This window comes from Nansenia antarctica (genome assembly GCF_963989245.1).
Source record: "Nansenia antarctica genome assembly, chromosome: 14".
Classification (NCBI taxonomy): domain Eukaryota; kingdom Metazoa; phylum Chordata; class Actinopteri; order Argentiniformes; family Microstomatidae; genus Nansenia; species Nansenia antarctica.
The window spans coordinates 10,354,886-10,375,932 of NC_137684.1; the positions used below are offsets into that span (position 1 = coordinate 10,354,886).

General features: G+C 44.2%; 2 protein-coding genes across 2 annotated transcripts in view; both read left to right on the forward strand.

Moving 5' to 3' along the window:
- Nucleotides 1-14,890, forward strand: part of LOC308169824 (L-fucose kinase-like) — a gene marked incomplete at both ends in the record, with an annotated part of 46,873 nt that extends 31,983 nt beyond the window's left edge. The window contains 6 exons of the mRNA XM_080544565.1: nt 4,071-4,214; nt 4,883-5,002; nt 5,296-5,483; nt 8,773-8,872; nt 9,695-9,918; nt 14,819-14,890. Of these exons, the coding sequence (XP_080400691.1) occupies nt 4,071-4,214; nt 4,883-5,002; nt 5,296-5,483; nt 8,773-8,872; nt 9,695-9,918; nt 14,819-14,890 (848 nt within the window). The remainder of the gene's footprint in view (nt 1-4,070; nt 4,215-4,882; nt 5,003-5,295; nt 5,484-8,772; nt 8,873-9,694; nt 9,919-14,818) is intronic.
- A 2,128-nt stretch (nt 14,891-17,018) lies between these two features.
- LOC308169825 (L-fucose kinase-like) overlaps nt 17,019-21,047 on the forward strand; it is a gene marked incomplete at both ends in the record, with an annotated part of 28,430 nt that continues 24,401 nt past the window's right edge. The window contains 5 exons of the mRNA XM_080544566.1: nt 17,019-17,120; nt 17,545-17,673; nt 19,211-19,312; nt 20,056-20,229; nt 20,788-20,861. Of these exons, the coding sequence (XP_080400692.1) occupies nt 17,019-17,120; nt 17,545-17,673; nt 19,211-19,312; nt 20,056-20,229; nt 20,788-20,861 (581 nt within the window). The remainder of the gene's footprint in view (nt 17,121-17,544; nt 17,674-19,210; nt 19,313-20,055; nt 20,230-20,787; nt 20,862-21,047) is intronic.

Consider the following 21,047-nt stretch of genomic DNA (forward strand, 5'->3'; position numbering starts at 1 on the left):
AACTATCAAACTGATGAGCCAGTTCTGCCCTTCTTGGCCAAAGATTTGAGTGAGCTGCTGAAGGTAGTCATTACACTAGGGCCTAATTCAACTATGATTAATCTATATTAACTAGTCCATACCCGTGGATTTGTGGTGGTCCACAACTCTGCAAAATAGTGCCCCTCTGCCAATCCATCCTCAATGCCATGTGCAGTTTTACATAGATTGGCCAAGTCACTTGAGATAAAACATTGATGCAAAGAAACACACACACTCACACCAATTATCTGTTTAATGGTAGGCTAGTAGGATAGTTCTGTCACTGATTGCTTGCTATATCCTTTTAAGAGTCTCCTGCGGCGGTTTGTAAAGGGGGAGCTCCTGCAAGACGCCACTCCCCTGAAGCTGACCAAAATTGACGTGGCTGATGAGGCGGACAGGGTATCCTACAAGGATGTTGACATAGGCCTGGGTGCTGAAACTGCCATCAAGGTAATTTTGATACTGCCTATTTTCTTTTCAGGGATGTATGTCTGGATTTGCTCTATCTGTACACCAATCCAACTACAATTTGTACATCTTATTCTGCTGTTTGTATTATTATTATTAATTAATAATAATAATAATAATAGCGGATATGGAGAAACTTTTTTTAGATTATAAAGCTTACCTTCTACATAATTTATAGCCTATGTTTATAGTCTGTTCCTTATTTGTCACGGGCACTTCAGGGCAAGCCAGGAAGCAGGGTAGGTGAGCTTTCTGTGCTCACCTTCAGGAAAGAGTGCATGCAGGGCCTGGTTAACATGGTTAAGAAAGTGCAGGAGAAAAGCCCCCTGAAAATTCCAGTGATCAGGGCCATTGGATGTTTAGATCCCACAAGCATGCACAGAGATGCAGAGTGGTGCCTCGCAAAGATGAAGACAACAGTACAAACAATGCTGCAGGACAAGCAGTTGGCAGGAGGCGTCTCAGCTGGTAGGACAAATATACAGAGAGTAGAAGTGGATAGGTTACTGTAGGCTAAGACCATTTTCTTTGCATTCTTTTGTCAGTGTGAAAGTGTCTTTTCAAATGCATCCGAATGAAATAATAGTAACACAGAAGATATCTACACTACACTGCTTTCCTTTTAATTACTTTACAGACACTGTGCCGTGTATTTGTCCAATGAAAGATTAACTAAATGACTAGAATTTAATTTAACCTATTAGTAATATTTATTTAATTTCCCCTGTTCCAGGTGATGTGATCGTCCAACAGTTCCAGAGCTTTCTCTCTCTTGAGGCGAGAGATGAGAGATTCCTCTCCTTTCAGCCCCTGAAGGAGCGGCTTGATGTGTTCCTGCACTCAGCACTCAGCCAGTCTTACCCTGAGCTGTCCAAGTTTTCTCAGAGCCTTCTACTTCTGTCCCATGGACAAGCCACGGTAGAAAGAGGATTCTCCATCAACAAGGAGGTTGAAACGTGCAACATCCTTGAAAGGTCGATGGAAGCTTTGAGGTTGATCTGCGACAAGGTCTGTGTCTGTGGGGGTGTTCTCAAGGTACCTCTCACCAAGGAGTTCATGGGTTCAGTAGCCTCTGCAAGGTCAAAGTACAGGATTTACCTGGAAGATGAACGGAGGAAGAAACTGAGTTCTGCACAGGGCCTCAAGAGAAAAGCCGTTCTAGAGGACATAGAAGACCTGAAGAAAAAGAAAAAGGTTCTGACAGAGGTGTGCCACTCCCTCCAAAGAGATGCTGATCAGCTAGCCGAGCAGGCAGAGGGGAAATGTGGATCATTAATGGCCCAGCTGCTCACAAAATCAAACACCCTGAGAAGAAGATGCAAAGAAAAACAGAACACACTGGTCGAAACTGAGAAGCTGCTGGACTCGAAATCAGACGAGCTGAGGCACATGAAGTCATGAAGATCTTTTTTTTGGTTGAGTGGAGCATGTCATGACCAAACCCAAACCTGTCTGAGAACACTGTTGTTGTTCAAATGGTGAATTAGGGAGGGGAGATGAATGAATGAATGAATGAATGAATGGACTTTATTGTCATTGCTACAGTACAGGTACCAAACAACGACATTTAGGAGGGGTGGCTCCCCTGGTGTTAGGAAAGGGAAAAAAAAAAAAACTTTTAGAAAAAGAATAAAATCACAAGAAGGTAAGGAGCTGGTTTACATAAATAAAGGCTATGTACACAATCCACTGTACTATACTGCACAGATAGTCAACTAGGGTTGTCATATTGCACAAAAGTATTTTTTCACGTTATTTAAAGTGTCACAGTTTGCAGGCTTGAAATGTACATGTTTGTGCCTCAGCACTAGCTGCCATACAATCCGTCCAGACTGTCCTGGGCCCAGAACTTAGGCCTTTGCTGTGTTCAGGGCCTTGACGGCCCTGTGGTAGAAGCAGTTCTTCAGTCTGTTTGTCTTAGCGGCCGGGGTCCTGTACCTCCTTTTCGAGGGCAGCCTGATAAAGTGTACGTGCCCAGGGTGGGTCGGATCCCTGGAGATCTTGGAGGCCTTCCTGAGACAGCGTGTGTTGTACAGCTCTTCCAGAGAGGGGAGGGGGGCGCCGGTGATATTCTGTGCTGTTCTCACGACTCTCTGTAGCGCATTTCTCTCCGCTGTTGTGCAGCTGTAGAACCAGTTGCAGATGCCGTAGGTGAGGATGCTCTCCACTGCGCCGCGGTAGAAGGCCACCAGTATCTCCTGCTTGTTGTGTTCTTTCCTGAGGCATCTCAGGGTGTATAGCCGCTGTTGTGCCCTCTTGATGGTGCCTTTTGGACGCCTAGATGGTGCCTTTTGGGTGCCTAGATGGTCCTAGGACGTGTGTCTCCCTTGGTGGGATGAGTCACATTACGTCTTGTTTCTTAAATCCCTTTTTGTTTAACTAGAGTTATTGGGATGTTATATGGACAGGATATGTTCTTTATCCTACATTAGGTCTACTGTATTGAAACATATGTGTATGCATGTTGGTGAGAGTATGCTGCCCTAACTGAATGTGTGCGTGCGTGCGTGTGTGCGTGTATATCTGTCTGTTTGTGTGTACGTGTATGTGTGGTGTGTGTGTACGTATGCATCTGTGTGTGTCTGTATATCTGTGTGTGTGTGTGTGTGTGCATGTATGTTTTTAATAAACCTTGCCTTTGGTTTAATTTTTCACAGCCTATTTGAATTCTGTTGTATGATAGTGGTCTAGTCTATTGCAAACTAAAACTGTTAAGTTAAAGGTGTCACTGATGTAAACGGTTACAGCTCGAAGTGGCGGTGAGGTCTGGAAAAAGTCTTAGAAAGGTATTGAAATGAACCTCAAGATTCCTGTATATACCCTGTTCACACACCAATGGCGGCAAGCTACCATGCAAGGCGCCGGCCTGCTCATAGAGAGCAATTTGGGGTTCAATGTCTTGCCCAAGAACACTTCGACATGTGGCCAGCTGGGGCTCGAACCGCCGATCTGCCAACCTTGCGATCATTAGACGGCAGCTCTACCTCCTGCGCCACTCTACCTCCTGCACCACAGCCACCTCACGAACACAGCCATAATGAAAAGAACCTCTTGCATGGGCTTTAAATGGGTATTGCATTCAAGCAACAATAATTATTGCTTTAAAATGAATTGACCTTTAAGGGCCACCATAGATGTTCCCATGTTGAGTTTCCATTTCCCCCTCCCCTGCTCCAAGAGGATGAGAAATGACAAATACATATATTATGTATAATATTAGCTTACACTGCACTATTGATTAGTTCACAGACTATTACAAGGGTAGTTCACTCTTTCTAAACCGTCTCAAACTATCTGTCTCAAACGATGCCGTGTTGGGTCCTTGAATTTGAGGGAATTGAGTCTTGAAAGTCCTTGAAAGGTGCTTGAATTTGATGTCTCAGAAGGTGTGGGAACCCTGAGTCAGAGCCGGGACCCAGAGTCGGGAAGTTTTTGGGTTCGGGGGTGGACCCGTTAAGACCTCCACTCTGATGTGTCCCATCTTCCCATGGTAACGTCATATCACAAGTTTGGAAAACAAAATGAGACGGTATAACTCTATCCCTGTGTGTGTTTGTGTGTGTGTGTGTGTGTGTCAGGTGCCCTGCTGAAGGCGGTGTGTGTGTGCAGCGGCCTGGTCACCTTCCCTTCCCAGCAGCCCCTGGAGGAGCAGCTGCTGCAGAGGTGGGGAGGGGGGGTGGAGATCCACAGCTGGTCTCTGCTGCCCCACGGCTCTGGACTGGGTAAGAGAGAGAGAGAGAGAGCCGTCAGACCCGGGTGGAAACAGTCTGGGTTTGACTGAGTTGGTCTAGCGCAGTGGAGCCAATGCAATAGTCCCAAAAGTGCAAAGACAAACCCATAAGGTTAAAGCAAACGCTCAAAGTATTTGAAATTTTTTCAAATACTATTTTGACACAGGTCTGATCGCCATGGTGCTGGGAGGAGGCTATGGTCTATTATGGTCTATTTCTATTATGGTCTATTATTATGGGCTATTACCTCTGAGAGGAAAGGTTGACACACGCAACACGCTTGTCCACTGTCATGCAAAATGCGTTCGAGCAATTGCGTGCCAATGCCAGAAGAATGTTAATACAAGGGAACAACAAGCCGTTACTTCCTGTAAAGTCTGACATGTACATTTCAGCTGTGCTTTATCCCTTCTTACTTCTCTTTCCCATCCGTAATTTGATCTTTGTGGAGTTAAAGAAAAATAGGTAAAGAAAGAATCATTCAAAATTCTCAAAGAATCTGAATGCAACTCCCTTAACCCCTCCTCTCCTCTCCTCTCCTCCCCTCTCTTCTCCTCCCCTCTCCTCCCCTCTCCTCTCCTCTCCTCTCCTCTCCTCTCCTCTCCTCTCCTCTCCTCTCCTCTCCTCTCCTCTCCTCTCCTCTCCTCTCCTACCTGCAGGTACCAGCAGCATCCTGGCGGGGGCGGTGTTGGCAGCTGTGTACAGATGCACCGGCCGCACCTACGACACAGACTCCCTCATCCACGCTGTCCTGCACCGAGAGCAGATGCTAACCACCGGTCAGATAACACACACTCAAGATGCACACACACACACACACACACACACACACACACACACACACACACACACAAAGTTATATGCATGAAGGCTTCGTTTGATTTGAATGTGGGGTTTGGAGGTGTTTTCATTCTGTTCCATAACTGTGTTGCACATTGTTCATGTTTGCCATCTGAATCTGGGGCTTGAGGTTGTTCGCTGGTGAGTATTCACCCCCCCCCCCTTCTCTCTTTGTGTTTTTCTCTCCCTCCCTCCCTCCCTCTCTCCCTCCGTCCCTCCCACCGTCTCCTAGGTGGTGGATGGCAGGACCAGGTGGGGGGTTTAGTGGGGGGGGTGAAGGTGGCACGGTCCAAAGCGTGTCTCCCCCTCCGGGTGGAAGTGGAACGTCTCGCTCTGTCCCAGGACTTCCTGGTCTCTCTACAGCAACACCTCCTATTGGTCTACACCGGCAAGACACGGCTAGCACGGAACCTACTGCAGGTAGTCACACATCTCTTACTGATATGAAGCCTCGTCTCTTAAGTCAGACATGTTCCTTCCTCTGACAGATGACATGTTTCCCGTGCTTCCAGCTTATCGTGTGCTCAACAATTGGCTTCTGTGTTCTATAGACAGAACAGGAGGGATGTGCTTACACAGGAAATCCGGTTGTCATTATTTCCCTGATCCTCCTCTGGTTCCTCCATTTGGGGGCGGCTGGGGCGCAGGAGGGAGAGCCGGCGTCTAATGATCGCAAGGTCGGCAGATCGGCGGTTCGAGCCCCGGCTGGGCACATGTCGAAGTGTCCTTGGGCAAGACACTGAACCCCAAATTGCTCCCAATGAGCCGGCCGGCGCCTTGCATGGTAGCTTGTCATCATTGGTGTGTGAATGTGTGTGTGAATGGGTGAATGAGAGGCTGTTGTAAAGTGCTTTGGAATAAGGCGTCTATATAAGTCAGTCCATTTACCGTTTTTTTCATTCTGAACCCCACATTAACTCATCATGTCTCTGGAGAGTGTCTGTCTATAGAAGGAAGATTTTTGTCTTCTCAAAAGCTTGATTCGTTGTTTCCACACGTAGGGCATGAACTGGTATTTCCACAATTTGTTCAATAAACTTTTCAAAGGTTAAAACAAATAGTCTGGCTGGTTTGAACCTTGCCTCAGGTGAGAGCGGTGGATTTTAATTGAAGGTTTATTTTCTTGACATTTAACAGAAGCCTTCATGCAAATCGATTTGCAATATATACATCTGTCTAAGTAAGTGAATCATCTATCCATCAGTAATCATACGAAATAATAATCTATGCCAAATCCAGGGTCCCGTTACAATGCTAGAAGAACATAATTTACTAGTCAGAAAGGCTTCAAACCCGCCCCGCGGTGGTGTAGCGGTCTACGCACTGGTCACTAGTGCATGCTGCCCACCGGGGCCGGGGTTCGTATCCCGGCTCGCCAGATCCAGATATGGCCGAGGCACACGGGAAGCGGCATATTGGCCGGCCGCTTCCGAGGGGGGTATTAGGAGTATTTCTGGACTAGGATCCGTCGCGCAACACCGCCCCTTGGGTGCCGGAATAACGGTACTGGGCTCGAGGAGCCAGTCAGCCTAGTCTGCCTGGCGCCCTCCTCTGGGACTGCCGGCCACGGGGTCGTGCGGCGGATCCTATACAATAGGCAGGGGATAATTGGATGCTAAGTTGGGTTAAATTGGCTACCAAATTGGGTGAAAAAGGGATAAAATCTGAAAAACAAATAAAAAAAATTAAAAAAGAAAGGCTTCAAACACAATTGTAGTTATGTCAGTTCTCTAATAAATTAGCCTATGCCATCATTTTAAACATACATTTTTAGATTAGATTCAACTTATTGCAGAGTACAAGCATCAGACAACGAAATGCAGTAAAAAGTGTATGTCAGAAGTGGGATTCGAGCCCCTGTCTTAAAAATTATGAAGTCATCCGGAAATAGTTGTTACTATAGTAACGTTAGTGTTGGTAGCTTGGTTGTGGTCGTTGAGCGGGCGTTAACCCACAGCTAGGCCACAATGCTTGTTTCCAACATAGTCCTCCATTATTGTGTTCTCCTACTTGCGCTTTTGAACCACAATTTAACTACAACACTCCTGCTGATCCACTTTGTCCTCAACATTGGAAGACAAGAGCGAGAAGAAATGGCGAACAAGTGTATCCAGCTTATGCCGTTCATGCCAGCCAGAGCCACCTTGAGTGTGTTCCCCCTGTGTCTCACCTGGTTGACTGTTCTAACAAAACCTCCCTCCTTCAGTCCCTCACAAACTTTTTAAAAGATCACTAGGTCACTATTTCTATGTTTTCTTTCATCTATGTACTCCATGATATTTAAATCTTGAATTATCTGAAGGCAGACTGCAGTCTCCTCCTCACTCCAGAAAAGCTGGCTCCTGCTAGTCGCCATCGTGGCTTGCTATGCTGTCCCTAACAACAACAAAACCCAGGATTCCCTGCGAATCGAGCATGCGCAGACGTGACTGAATATTCCGGAAAGCGACATGTTCCGATTAAGGTGTATACATGTCACAATATTCAGATTCAAACAGGCATATGCCAGGGGTCTTATTCAGAATATTCTCCAAATATTCTCCTATGGCCTTAATCCGGTTCTGCACGTGTTTACATGACTCTTACCCGACTAGTGAGCATATTCTGATTAATACAGGAATATGGTGTGCATGTAAACTTATTTCTCAGGGATGAGACCATATCTCTACAAAATAATGATGACTATCAATCCTACATCAATGTCTTAATGAATAGGCAACCCATGGTTTTGGCTGTCTGTCTCATACATGATTTCCTGTCTACAATACAGAAACCAGCCAGGTTTCTTTTGTTGCAACTTTTTTATTTTTGGCTCTATCTAGTCGCTACACTAACATACACGTCCTTCCTGTGTCTTTCACAGTAATACCACTTCTGACCACTTCCTGTTTACATTATACAGTAGCAGTAGAACACTTCCTGCCAATGCTGCAATTTCTCTTCAATTATTGAACAAAGGAATCAAAATAAGTTAAGAGTGGCCTTATCTACTTCATTTATGCTCATCTGCACTTCTTTAAAGATAAGACTAACAAAAACGGTGGTAAATGCCCACCTGGAATAATACTGTCTTACCTGTCCTGTCCTGTGACTGTCCTGATACTTCAGTGGAGGAAAGGAGATGAGGAGGGGAAGCCACAGGTCCTAAACTGATCACTCTTCCCTCTGCCTCGTCCCTAAACCTCCGTTTTTAATGTGAGTCAATGCCATGTTAAGGTTTGTCCTGACTGAGCTGAGTGTTTCTCAAACCCCACCTTTAAGTGCTGTTCTAAGAATCAAGGGTTGGAGATTCCCTATCCCAGGGGGCATTGTAATAGAGTTTATTCTTCTAAATCTGTGGTCAAGAGCATCAAGATCAGCTGTTCCTTTCATCTTAGTGATGGCTTTTTTTTTCCACCACTTTTGTTTTGTTTTATATTCATTCTAAATACATAAAGGCTGTATACTGAATACTAAAGTCTGGTACTGTGATCAACTTCAAGAAATTATCTGTTTGAAATAATATTAGTAATCGAACATCAATAAAAAGGTCACCTTTCAGCAATATCTTGGGAATATGTAATGAGGGATTAAGTCTGTCCTAGATCTGCTCGTTTTACATTCCTCTACCTAACTCTAATCTACCTCTCTCTGTCACTAACACTTGTTAACCATTTGAGACCGGGAGATAATATTGGGTAGCCTACCTAAACTGTGTTGTGTTTGGCAGGATGTGGTGCGGAGCTGGTACAGCCGCCTCCCTGCCATCGTGGAGAACGCTGAACAGCTGGTGGACAATGCAGAGGAGTGTGCCCGTGCGTGCACTGAGGGTGAGTGAGGATGAGTGAGTGAGACTGAGGGTGAGTGAGTGAGAGTGAGACTGAGGGTGAGTGAGAGTGAGTGTGAGTGAGTGAGGGTGAGACTGAGGGTGAGACTGAGGGTGAGAGTGAGAGTGAGACTGAGGGAGAGTGAGAGTGAGGGTGAGTGAGAGTGAGACTGAGGGTGAGTGAGAGAGAGTGAGACTGAGGGTGAGAGAGAGTGAGGGTGAGGGTGAGTGAGAGAGAGTGAGACTGAGGGTGAGTGAGTGAGAGTGAGACAGCTGGTGAGTGAGTGAGTGAGTGAGAGACGCCCCCTCAGACCAAGCCACGGTTTTGGGTAACTGAACACAACGTGACTCAAAAGTGACCAAATGACACTAAAAAAATCTATCTAAAAAAATCAGGCCGTACTGCACATGAGCTTTTCGACGGAACTCGTAAAATTAACACAATCACACACTGAGCATGAGACCAGCCAGATAACAATGCAAATGTGCTTGCTAGCATGAATGGGGACTTTTTCATTGGGGAAACTTTTTATATTCTCTTTTGTTGAAGTAATAATAAATAATAATAATAATAATACATTTTATTTATGGGCGCCTTTCAAGGCTCTCAAGGACACCTTACAAGACAGTTTAAAACCACATATCAAAACATTAAAATCAACAAAGCAAAATGAGATAAAAACAGCAAAATCAGATATAACAAGAAACAAAATACAGGAGATCAAACCAAGTAAGCCATTGTGAAAAGGTGTGTTTTAAGAAGTGTCCCCCTCTCCCCCCTCCCTCCCTCCCTCTCTCTCTCTCTCTCTCTCTCTCTTTCTGGAAGGTTCTCTGACCAGGCTGGGGGCGTGTCTGGAGCGCTCCTGGCAGCAGAAGAAGGTGATGGCTCCCGGGTGCGAGCCGGCCGCCGTGCGGGCCATGATGGACGCCCTCCGCCCCCTGGCCCTGGGGCAGAGCCTGGCCGGCGCTGGGGGGGGGGGCTTCCTCTATCTGCTGACCCGCCAGCCCCAGCAGGGGGAGACAGTGAGGCACATCCTCAACAATACACACGTGAGTACGGAGGGAGAGGAACGGAAATGGCCACTATGTTGCATTCATATATCCTACTGAGCACTTATTCATGTCATTAAGGTAATGTTGTTTGTGTCATGCATGGGCGTCAGCAGATTTTTGAATGTGGGGGGGACACTTATTTTTCGGGGGGTCTGGGGGTCCTCCCCCCGAAATGTTTTAAATAGTAGATTCAATTTCCTGCATTCTGGTGTGTTTTACACCCAAAATAATCTCCCTCTTTCTTTGTTTTTCCTTGGAGCTGGCATGGTCTGCAATTACTGACTACTATTATGGTTTGGTTTAACTCACAGAGGCCTGACACTGACACTTGGCACTTTTTAGGTACTTTATTAAATATGAAGATTAAAAAAGAATCAAAGAGTGAATTAGAAAAGAATGAGGTAACTTTGAGTCAACAAATTGAAAAAAAAAGTTATGAGGAAACATAAAATATGTACCTAAGCTACTCAGAGCCTATTACAATCAAACTTAGCCCTCTTCAGTGCATTGCAGAACATTCAACTATAACTCAATACAACCTGTTAAAGACTTGCTTTTACTCCATTCTTTCCCCAAAATGTCAAAGATTCCCCTTTTTTGTCCTTTCATTAAATGTTCCATATCTCCTCCTATAATCATATTTCTCCTCTATTATCTGTACCATGCATACAGCAGGATTTCTACAATTAGAACATAAGACATCATACAAAGGCTCCAAAAGTGTGACCTCTTTTGTCATTTGCAGACACAAATGACTGGCAAATCTCCTTTAAGTCAAGTTTGTCAAGATGCTCTTGGTGGATGTGGCAAACAGCCACATTGTTCAAGCGCTTTTGAGACATTGAAGAGCGCAGCCACGTCTTGAGCCTTCTTAAGGCACTACAACTTCTCTCAGCCTCTGCTGAGGAGCATGGCACAACAAGAAGAAGCCTGACCAACACCTCTACTTGAGTGAACAGACCTCGAACCTCTGGCAGCATAGCTCTCAGTGTATCCACCACTTCACTGACTGTGCTGCAGGGATACTGAAGTTTGAAAATGGCTAGCTGTACCTCCAATGAATGACGGTCTAGTTCTGGGTACGAACGGACCACATCCACATCCTCCACCTTTCCAGTTATTAACACTCTTTCCAGTAGACTGAGTGTTTCGAAGCTGCTTTGGTCAAAGCGCCTTGTCAACTGAATCTCCACTACATCCAGCATTTTAAAGAATTCTATCCTGTAGAACTCCTCAGGGGAGGTAGGCCTAAATGCTGGTGCATTTCCTGTGAAGCGCTTTGGGGGTCTCCGGATATGAGGAGTCTGGATAGCCTCTATGTCCAACTCCTGGATCATGTCACAGGCTTTGGTGTATATCTGATGAAATTTTTCTTTACCCGAATTGTGTTTTTCACACAATCAACCGCAGCCAGCATCCCTGAGACACTCACTGTCTTGCTTTGAAGGGAACGGTTGAGACATTCAAGTTCTTTTAGAACTTCAAGGGCCATAATCAGGCTAAGCAAAACCTGCCCCTTCTGAAACCTCTCCAGAAGCCCTCTTGCAGTTATGCAAGTGTCAGAGGAGCCATGTGCCATTTCCTCAAGACTGACCAAAATATTTTCGTATTGGTCTACAACTGCCTGGATAGCTACCACCCTCATGAGCCATGGTGTGGGGCAGCGGGGCCTCAGAGTTCTGAAACTCCCTGCTTCCGACTGGGCAACCTCCTTAAATATTGTTTTGTATTTCCCAGATAGATGGTACAGATTGCCAAGTTTGTGGACTAAATCCAGCGCATCAGACACAATAGTGCTTGTGCTACAGGCTGTCTGAGTCACCAGATTAATGCAATGAGGACCACAATGAACGTAGAGAGCAAGAGGTTGTGTTTCTTTTATGACTGCCTGAACGCCTTTAGCTCCACCTGCCATATTGGCTGCCCCATCATAGCTCTGCCCGCGAAGGCAGGATAAGGGCAGGTTCAATCGAAGGAGGACATCAGTTGCCATCCGAGCCAACTCTTTCCCTGTTGTTGATGAGACTTGATAGAGGCCCAAAAACTCCTCATGAGGTAGCAAATCACTATCTACATAGCGTAGGCATATGGCCTCTTGTTCATTCCCAGACAAATCTTGTACTCCATCAATTATGATGGAGTACATGAGTGTGGACACCTCATGTATTTCCTTTGATATATTTCTCAGAACGGAGTTGCCCATAATAGTTAGCATCTCATTCTGCATTTCTGGACTTGTGTAATGGTGACAAACCTTACTGAGCCAACGCTTTAGAACCTCATCATCCCCTGCTCTAAGCTTCAGTAGCTGAACAAAGTTTCCCCCATCACTCTCATGTCCACGTAATGCTAGACCCTGACGGGTAAGTAAACGAACTGATTGCATTATTTTCAGCGAACAAGATCTGGCCTCTCTTTGCTGCTGCATCTTAACTGATGATAACTGTGTTTCTATTGTCCTGTGAAGGTGTGTGTGAGTTGTAACAGCAACTTTGTGTGCATGACTATTTTCATGGGCTCGACATTTTTCAATGGCCTTTTTCCAGTTTTTAAAACCAGAAACCACAAAGGCTAGATCCACATTTTTCGCAAGAGGGCTTGCCTGCCTTTTGAATGCTTCTTTACAATAGAAACAAAACACGCCCCCAGCATTTGGCACATAATGAACCCAAGGAAAGTCCCTAAACCATTTTTCCTGAAAGGTAAGAGTCTTGTTCAGCAGACGTTGGGGTGGAATGACTCTCGGGTCAGGTTGATTTGCCTTGTGGTACACATCCTCTCCCTCGTCTCTCTCAGGCTGGCTCCTCTCACCCTCCTCTTTCTCAGGCTGGCTCCTCTCACCCTCCTCTCTCTCAGGCTGGCTCCTCTCACCCTCGTCTCTCTCAGACTGGCTTCTCTCACCCTCCTCTCTTTCAACATCCCTCTCTCTTGCATCTCCATCAGAATGGGTCTCTCTCTCTTCATTCTCAATGTTTCCCTCTCTCTCTTCCGTATCTAATGTCTCCTGTTCCTAGAAATTAAAATAAGAATGAAATTGTCCATTCATTTAATTTGATTATCAATTTTCATAATTCACAGTAAACTTTCATGCTTTCAGGCATGCTAAATTATGCCTTTGCAAAAGTTGGTTTATACTGAGGGACTGGGCATTAGAAGATTGTGAAAATATTATTATTATTATTATTATTAATAATAATAATAATATTTAATAATAATAATAAGCAATGCTAAATTGTCCTTAACTGCCTGTCACCTTTCAGCACTTACCTCAGCAACAGAGCTGTCTCCACTGCCCCTGCCTGCTGCCCCTGCCTCTGACTCACTCTCACTCTCAACCACCTATATCAGGAGAAATGGGGATGCATTGAGCACTTGTTCATATTGTTTTTCTCTAATAGAACATTTGACATAGAAATACAATCATCAATACAAAAAATACAATCACAAGCATTTTAGAATTAGAAAAATAAATGGAACAGGTGTTTTCTTCTTTTTTAACCCTAGCTCAAGCAATCAGATGCTAAATTGATTCTTTGGGTGGGTGCAATGGCCAAATTAAATAGTGCAAATGCTCAGGGCAATGAACACGGGCAGGAGATGCAATAATGACAGGACAGGTAAGCACTGTGAGGTGTTTGTCGCCATTCTGTGCCTTTGATGACATTTCGCCTGTGTCTGTTCTGCATTTAAACATGTCTAACCGCACTAGTAATGCCTAACAAAACTGCTAGTGCCATATAGCTGATCTAGCTCGTATTTGGTTGCTAGTAGGCTATGCTAATTCTATTGCTAATACAGAGAATGTCTCATAAGGTGCTAACATTCTTATCAGAAAAGCTGGCTGTGTTTGACCTTGGGAGAACGCAATGTTGCTGTTTGGCCACTCACGGGAAAACTTGGATGACTTTGACTTACTTTTCTCTTCTTAGAAAAAAGATTCCTTATATCCATCTTGGTGGATGATCTAAATATCGTCTTGCCTCAGTCTGAATGTTTTGAATCTGCGTGCGTGTCTGATGCTGCTGCTGCCGTGTTAAAAACAGAAGTAAAACGCGGAGTGGATTTCTGAATATGGGCAATCCCCTACTCATAAAGTGGAACGGATTTGATTGTGAAGCAATGAAAATAACGCTGACCAGTCATGCAACATATTTTTGATGGCAAATGTGGGGGGGTCCAAACGACCTTGTTTCAAAGGTGGGGGGGACACGTCCCCCCCCAAATATATGGTGGTGACGCCCATGGTGTCATGTATGTAGAGCTCTAGAATCTAGAACGTAGAATTTCCGATGAATGTATTTGCAGTTCATGAAATGGCTAATAAACTTTTACTTCTTTCCAAGAGGAGAGCTGATCTATCAACTTCTGGTTGGCAGTCTTTACATGAGTTTAAACAGGGTTCCCGCGCCGGTCGTAAAAAGTCTAAAATCCATCAATCCGATTTATAAGGCCTAAAAAGGGCTTTAATGCAAGGGATTTTTTTAAACCCTAAATCTAAAAAAATTAGGTGATATGAGATTTAAAAAAGGAGGAAAATAAGATAAAAATGAAAGCTTGTCCTGCAAGGAAGCTTTTGTGCACTTTGTTCTCTTCACGTTGAAGTGACTTTCTACAGTTAACTGTTAATGTTAATACATTTACTTTTGAGTAATTATCTGACTTATTTATTTTATATTAATTATCCTTCAGACTTTTTTGTCTGTATGGCAGTGAAATCCCTAATTTCATCACCTCGAGGATGACAAAAAGCTATCATATGGTTTTGCGACAGGTCTAAAATTCTATTCAAAGAGGTCTAGAAAAAGGCCTAAAAGGGTATTACATTTGACTTGTTGAAACTTGTAGGAACCCTGTTATGGAGCCAAAACAAACCAGCATTGCCTATTGTGTATCACAGGGCCTTGGAGACTTCACTGTCCATTCAGTTGAGCTGGACATGGAGGGGATCTCACTGTTGGAGCCTTCCTGAGACGGACAGACGGACGGGGCGGACAGACGAATGAACATGGACGGACCTCACCACTGCTTTACTGTCCCGTTACTTACTGTCCCGTTACTTACTGTACACTGTGTCTTCCTTAAGTTGGCACATGCCTTTTGAAAGGAATTTTCACTGCCACCAACACATCTGCTCAAGTGTTGTTGTGAGACTAACTGTTATTGGAGTGTTCAGTAGTAATTATAAAGATGAAATGTGAAAGCAGTGTTAGCTCAGAGGACCTTATTAAGTAGTAACCCTCTGACTCAAAGTTACAGTACTTAACAAAGTTACCACCATTCGTAAATGCTGTTACACAACCACTCAGTCTTGAATATACTGGTCACGGATCATATTGATGTGGTTACTGACACGTCAAATCATTATCCAGGCCTCGTAATATCTGTTGCGCATCTACTGGTAGTCCGCTTAACATCGGTCTGGAAGTTGACTATTAGCTTTAAGAGATTGATACCTAACTTTTGTCATTCAACAGTGTCAAACACCTATTAAGACTTAAATGGGGCATGAAATGTCTCATCGGAGCCATTTAGTATGTGATTGAAAGTAAAGCATAACTTATGTTTAGTGTTCATGTATCAAGTATGTTTGCTAAGATGACGTTGTCTTCCCGAGATCTGAAAATATGGACAAAGATCAACCAGTGCTGTGGTTTAAAGCATCTACTGTGTCATTTACTCTGTGATCATGATTAATATGACTCTAAATAAGGACGTATTACTATACTATAGCTACTATAGTTTGTAATCATGTTGTGAAAAAGTAATACCTCTCCTTGAGCGCAACAAATGGGTCAGAGACATGGAGTGCTGTGCATAGCTGCTTTAAAGGTACAATATGATTGTTACAGTTGTGCTAACTTGCCATGGTACATCAGTAGCAAGTAAGGAATGATCAATAACATGAACTGAAGAGCGCCCAAACAAAGCCTTTATAAAACCTGGTGTTGTGATGCTTACCTATGTTACACTTTGTTTGTTAAGGATATGCACACATTTGCCGCTATTAGAAAACATAGCATGTGTTATGTTCAGTATGTGTGGCCAGTGTGAGATAAAACGTATCTTATTATCTTACTTATCTAACACTTCACCTTTAATGGTTAGTGTGCAAGCTTGTATGTTACATTTAAGTTGTTACATGGGTTTGAATTCAGCCTTGGTTGGACGAGGATCAGCTGTTACACTATTGCATGTTGACTAGTCACACAGTCTGGCTCAGAGTTGCAGGTGCAACATCACACCATGTGTGTTTGTTTTGCTTAGGGAAGGTGTGAGTGTGAGTGAGTGCTGTGGTGGAAAGCATCACACAGGCACCTCAGTACTGCTCTCACAGAACCAACGCCATGGTTCAGGTAATGCACCAGTGTTGTTGTTTTACATATATTCAAATAGACCCTCATGGGCCACAACCTACAGGCAGACAATGATTAACTGTTACACAAGTGTGAGCCAGAACAGTTTTTTTTATATATAATGAATTCAGCTTTACTGTGCCACCAGTGTGATTGGGGAGGTTACACAGACTAATTTCAGAGTTAATCTCTTCATTTATTTACACAATAAACAGTGAATAAAAATACATTGTTGCCACTGTCTGCTGATTCAAAAGATGACAGGCCAATAGGGGAATGTAGTATCTTTCCTTTCTTCTCTGTTGTCATTGTGGGGGTGGGGAAAGAAAAATATAAAATGGTGAATGCAAATCGGCTAATGTTAAACTCTGTTCTCATCAAATAAAAATAAAAAAACACTGTGTGTGTATGGTGACTTCTTTCTTCCCCAGGTGACTGGGAGTCTGTTCCACCATTTCCAAATATTTCGCCTACTACTGAACAAAGTGTGCATAAGCCAAATAGTAGAGGCGATTCCTCTTTTTTGATGTGAAAACCAGACTGGCGAAAAGCCGACGGCTGATCTCTCTATAGGCATCCACCATACTGGTTTTACTTTCCCTACGGTTTGAGTTCAATGCAGTTGAAGTGGAGGGCGATAGGCCACTCTAGAGTGTTTAGATGCACCCTAGAGCCAAAGGTGAATGTCCTCATTTTCCAACCACCACAGACAGCTGGTCCCGGATCCGGCCCAGCCCGTCTAGCATGGTGTCCAGAGTCTCCTTGCTCAGTTCCACCGTCATCGACGACTGGGAGTCACTCCCTCCTGGACAGCTCGAGTCCCCCATCTGCAATATCAACCACAGAGTTGGTGACTGACTGTCTGGAACCTCATACACAACAACCTAAGCTATTTGTTTTGCAAGATTAGAATCTTTCGAGAAATTCACCAGACCAGACAAATTCCCAACACCAGACATTTCCCCTAGACACTTCCTCATATATCTGAAAGAGTTTGACGTGTAATGGGGAAATGCTTATTACTACACCTTGCCTTCTGGTAGAATTGAATGGAGTTTTCATGGGTTGTGTCTGAACTGAAAAGCCAATGCAATGTAGTATAGCGGGCCTAGATACTAACTCTTGGCAGCCCACTTACAGACATACATTTACTAAAAGAGGATGCATGTGGTCTAAAGTAAAAAAACAACAACAACAACAACAGTCAAATCAATACAGGTGAGGAGGACACAGGGGGGTATTCCATCAACGTCGCTAAAGGAAAATCTAGGCTTATTTAAATCTCGCGAGACTTTATGTTCCAGGTGGTTGCTATGACTACCTGACTATGTCTGGGAGAGAGCATATTTCCCGTCTGACTAGCGAGGGGACAGAGAAAGACACCCTCTCACACATACAGGTACTGGAACCCCCTCCTCCTTCATAACACCCTCAGGACACTCAGAAGACATCACATGTCACAAACAGTCATGACTACAAACTTTACACAGCTGTGGCACAGACAGTTATTTACTACTGAAGCTAGTTGACATGAGGAAGGGTTATACCTAGTTGTCTAGCCTTATTCCCATGAGTGTGTCAAGTGGTTTGGAGACCAGGTGTCGGAGAAAACATCTTGTGATGCCAGAACCACATTCTTTTTGTTTGTTTGTTATTTTTTCTGAGTGGGGCAGTCCCACTCATATTTTTCATTTGTATTGACAGTTACAGTGAAGATTCAGACAGGAATCAGAACCACATTCTAAGGCCTTCAGGGTATGAGTCTCATTGCCAGGGACACAGAGCTGATAGATGCGTATTAGATGAGTATTTAACTGGAGGACAGTTCACCAGCCTCAATTGAAAAGCGTTCTTCACACCTCCTCTGAATATCTGTATGCTTCAATTCAGTCCTTGCATTCACAAAACTCATAGGCGGCGGCTGTGGCGCAGGAAGGGGGGCTGTGGTGCAGGAGGTAGAGCCGCTGTCTAATGATCGCGAGGTCGGCAGATCGGCGGTTCGAGCCCCGGCTGGCCACATGTCGAAGTGTCCTTGGACAAGACACTGAACCCCAAATTGCTCCCGGTGAGCGGGCCGGCCGGGGCCTTGCATGGCAGCTTGCCGCCATTGGTGTGTGAATGTGTGTGTGAATGGGTGAATGAGAGGCCGTTGTAAAGCGCTTTGGATAAAGGCGCTATGTAAGTGCAGTCTGTTTATAGGCAATGACTTGATGACAATGTCAAGAGATAGAAACCTATTCCTGCTGACCCTGAACCTATTTCTATGTCATATCTTGTTTACTGTGCCATCAAACTGTATGTAGTTTAACAAGTTGTAAGTTACTGTTAAAGGTACAATCTGCACTAGTTACTGCTATTGTCAATTCAATTAATGATAATGTACAGTATTCCCATTGATTCTTGCAGGATAGCAAGGTTGTTTTACGACATTATTTGTATACATGTGTCATATTATAGCTTCAAAATATGTTTAAAGCGAACATTTGAATCCATACTGGAGCTCTATCTATGAATCTAAGGTCATGTTCTCACATGAAAGTCCGAATCGTGACCTGGAGCAAGTGGATGAGATTGTAACATTGTTGCATAAATTATTTCAATGATTTGCGTTCTCACAGCCCTTTACGTAAACGAAGTAACATACGTTATCGAAGCAACAGACATGCTAGTTGATTGATCAGAAAAATTTAAAATTGCCCGTTCGTCCCGCTCTTATCCAGATCAACGCGCATGCGCTGTTGTTTTCCTATGGACAGCCTCGATGCGTCGTTTCTAACCGGAGCGAAACCACCCTTTTCAAGCGGAGCATGCGTTGGTTGTTTGCTCCGGGAGCGACTACGAATGCGCGTTCTCACACCTCCAAACGACGCAGAGCAAAGCGAATTTTATCCTAAACTCCGGGTGACTGATGTCTTGATGTCTGTCCATCCCTCTAGAACCCCCGCTGTGTGGACGATGGAGGCAGGGTGATCAACAGCGTGCTGGAGGGGGACGTCAGCCTGTCGACAGGAGCAGTCATCCAACACTGCCATCTGCAGGTCAGGAGGCGTTCAGTCTCAGAGCCTGTTTACATATTCTGACATTCACATATTCACTATATGAATAGTTCAAACTTGCATCCTTCCTTTATTGAGGGTCTGATCTGTACCCGATGGGGTACATGAAAGAAATAGAGGTTTATACACCATTTATTTATATTTTCTCTTAACAACGCCTATACAAATTCTTCACCCCCTTTTCAAAAATGTTCACATTTTTACAGCCTAGAATTAAAAAGCATTATATTAGATTTTTTGTTCTTTTTAAAGAAGTATATTTTCCTTCAGTCAACCATAAGTAAGCTCCCAAATATAGATATATTTTGTGCATACAAGCCTCTTAGAAATCCTAATGACGAGCTGTGACGGGTTCAATGCACAGAGGGAGCCGGACAGCAGGAATGCGTGGTTCAAAGAGGGCATCGCCGTTTTATTTCTTCCGGCCTCGCGGATACTCAGCCACTTCAAATATTAATAATAATAATAATCATGATATCACTGTGCAGGATAACCCCCCGCACAGGTACCGCAGAGCCCGATTCTGACTGGCTATTGTAGTTTTAAATGCATTGTCATCTCAATGTAGAAAAGATGTAGTAGCTTGTCATTAGGATATCTGAGGCTTGTATGCAAAAAGTAATTACTTTTCTTTTTTAGGACCATATCAACATCAGCTGATATTACTGACTGATATACTCGAAAATGATTCAAGTCACTGATTAACCTTTGAACTTTGCCCCCAGGGTCCACTAGAGCTCCAGTCAGGTTGTTTATTGTCAGGCCTGGAGGTGACCTCCTCATCGCACCTCCGGAAGCTGGCTTTAACTAATGACATCATCATCCAGGGACACCGTGTACAACTTGGAAATCTGAAGCTCACAGTTTATACAGCGCTGGGGGCTTCTGATGATCTTGAGGTAACAAAACGCTTTTTCTTGCTCTCCTTTGTTCATGTCATCACTCGGTAGCTCATGATGTCATTACAGTGCCCTGCGTCAGTAACGGGACAGTGAAGCATGTTTTCAAGTCAAACCACTGAAACATTACACAGTAAGAACAGTCCAGTATGAACAAAAAAAGTTAGGTTTAGAAGAAGGTGATAGAAGAAGGTTTTTCCTTCTATCAATGGCCCCGGGCCTGAGCTGGATTACTCTTCCTGCTACGACTGGTGGATTGATGATTTTGGTGGATTGCTTAGTCAAATGTATTGATTGTAAGTCGCTTTGGAATAAGGCGTCTGCTAAATGCCAAAAATGTAAAAATGTAATGTATTTAACATCCCCCAGCCTGACTCTGATCACCCCCATCGAGCCAGCCAGAGGAGGAGTTGTACAGTCTTATTAGGGCAGGCAGAAAATATCTCCTATGGTGCTCCTTAGTGCAGCTAAGAAGGATCTGAGGAGTAGAGCAGAGACAGTTGAGACACCCCCCGTCTCTCCGCCCCTGCCTCTCACCCACGCCTCCCTCTCCTCTAGGTCGCCTCTGACCATGGAACTGCTACCTTCCTCAACCACAGTTGGAGAGACCTCTACGACCGCACTGAGATACAGTAGGACTGATAGCGTGGCGAGACTAACCATCTTAGAAACTAACCACCATAGAGACTAACCACCATAGAGATGAATAGAGACTAACCCCACCCCCTGTCTTAACATTAACCTTAACATGACCCTTGACCTTGCCTTAAACCTGAAACCCAGCTCATCTAGACACTTTTTTCAGTAATATTTCCATT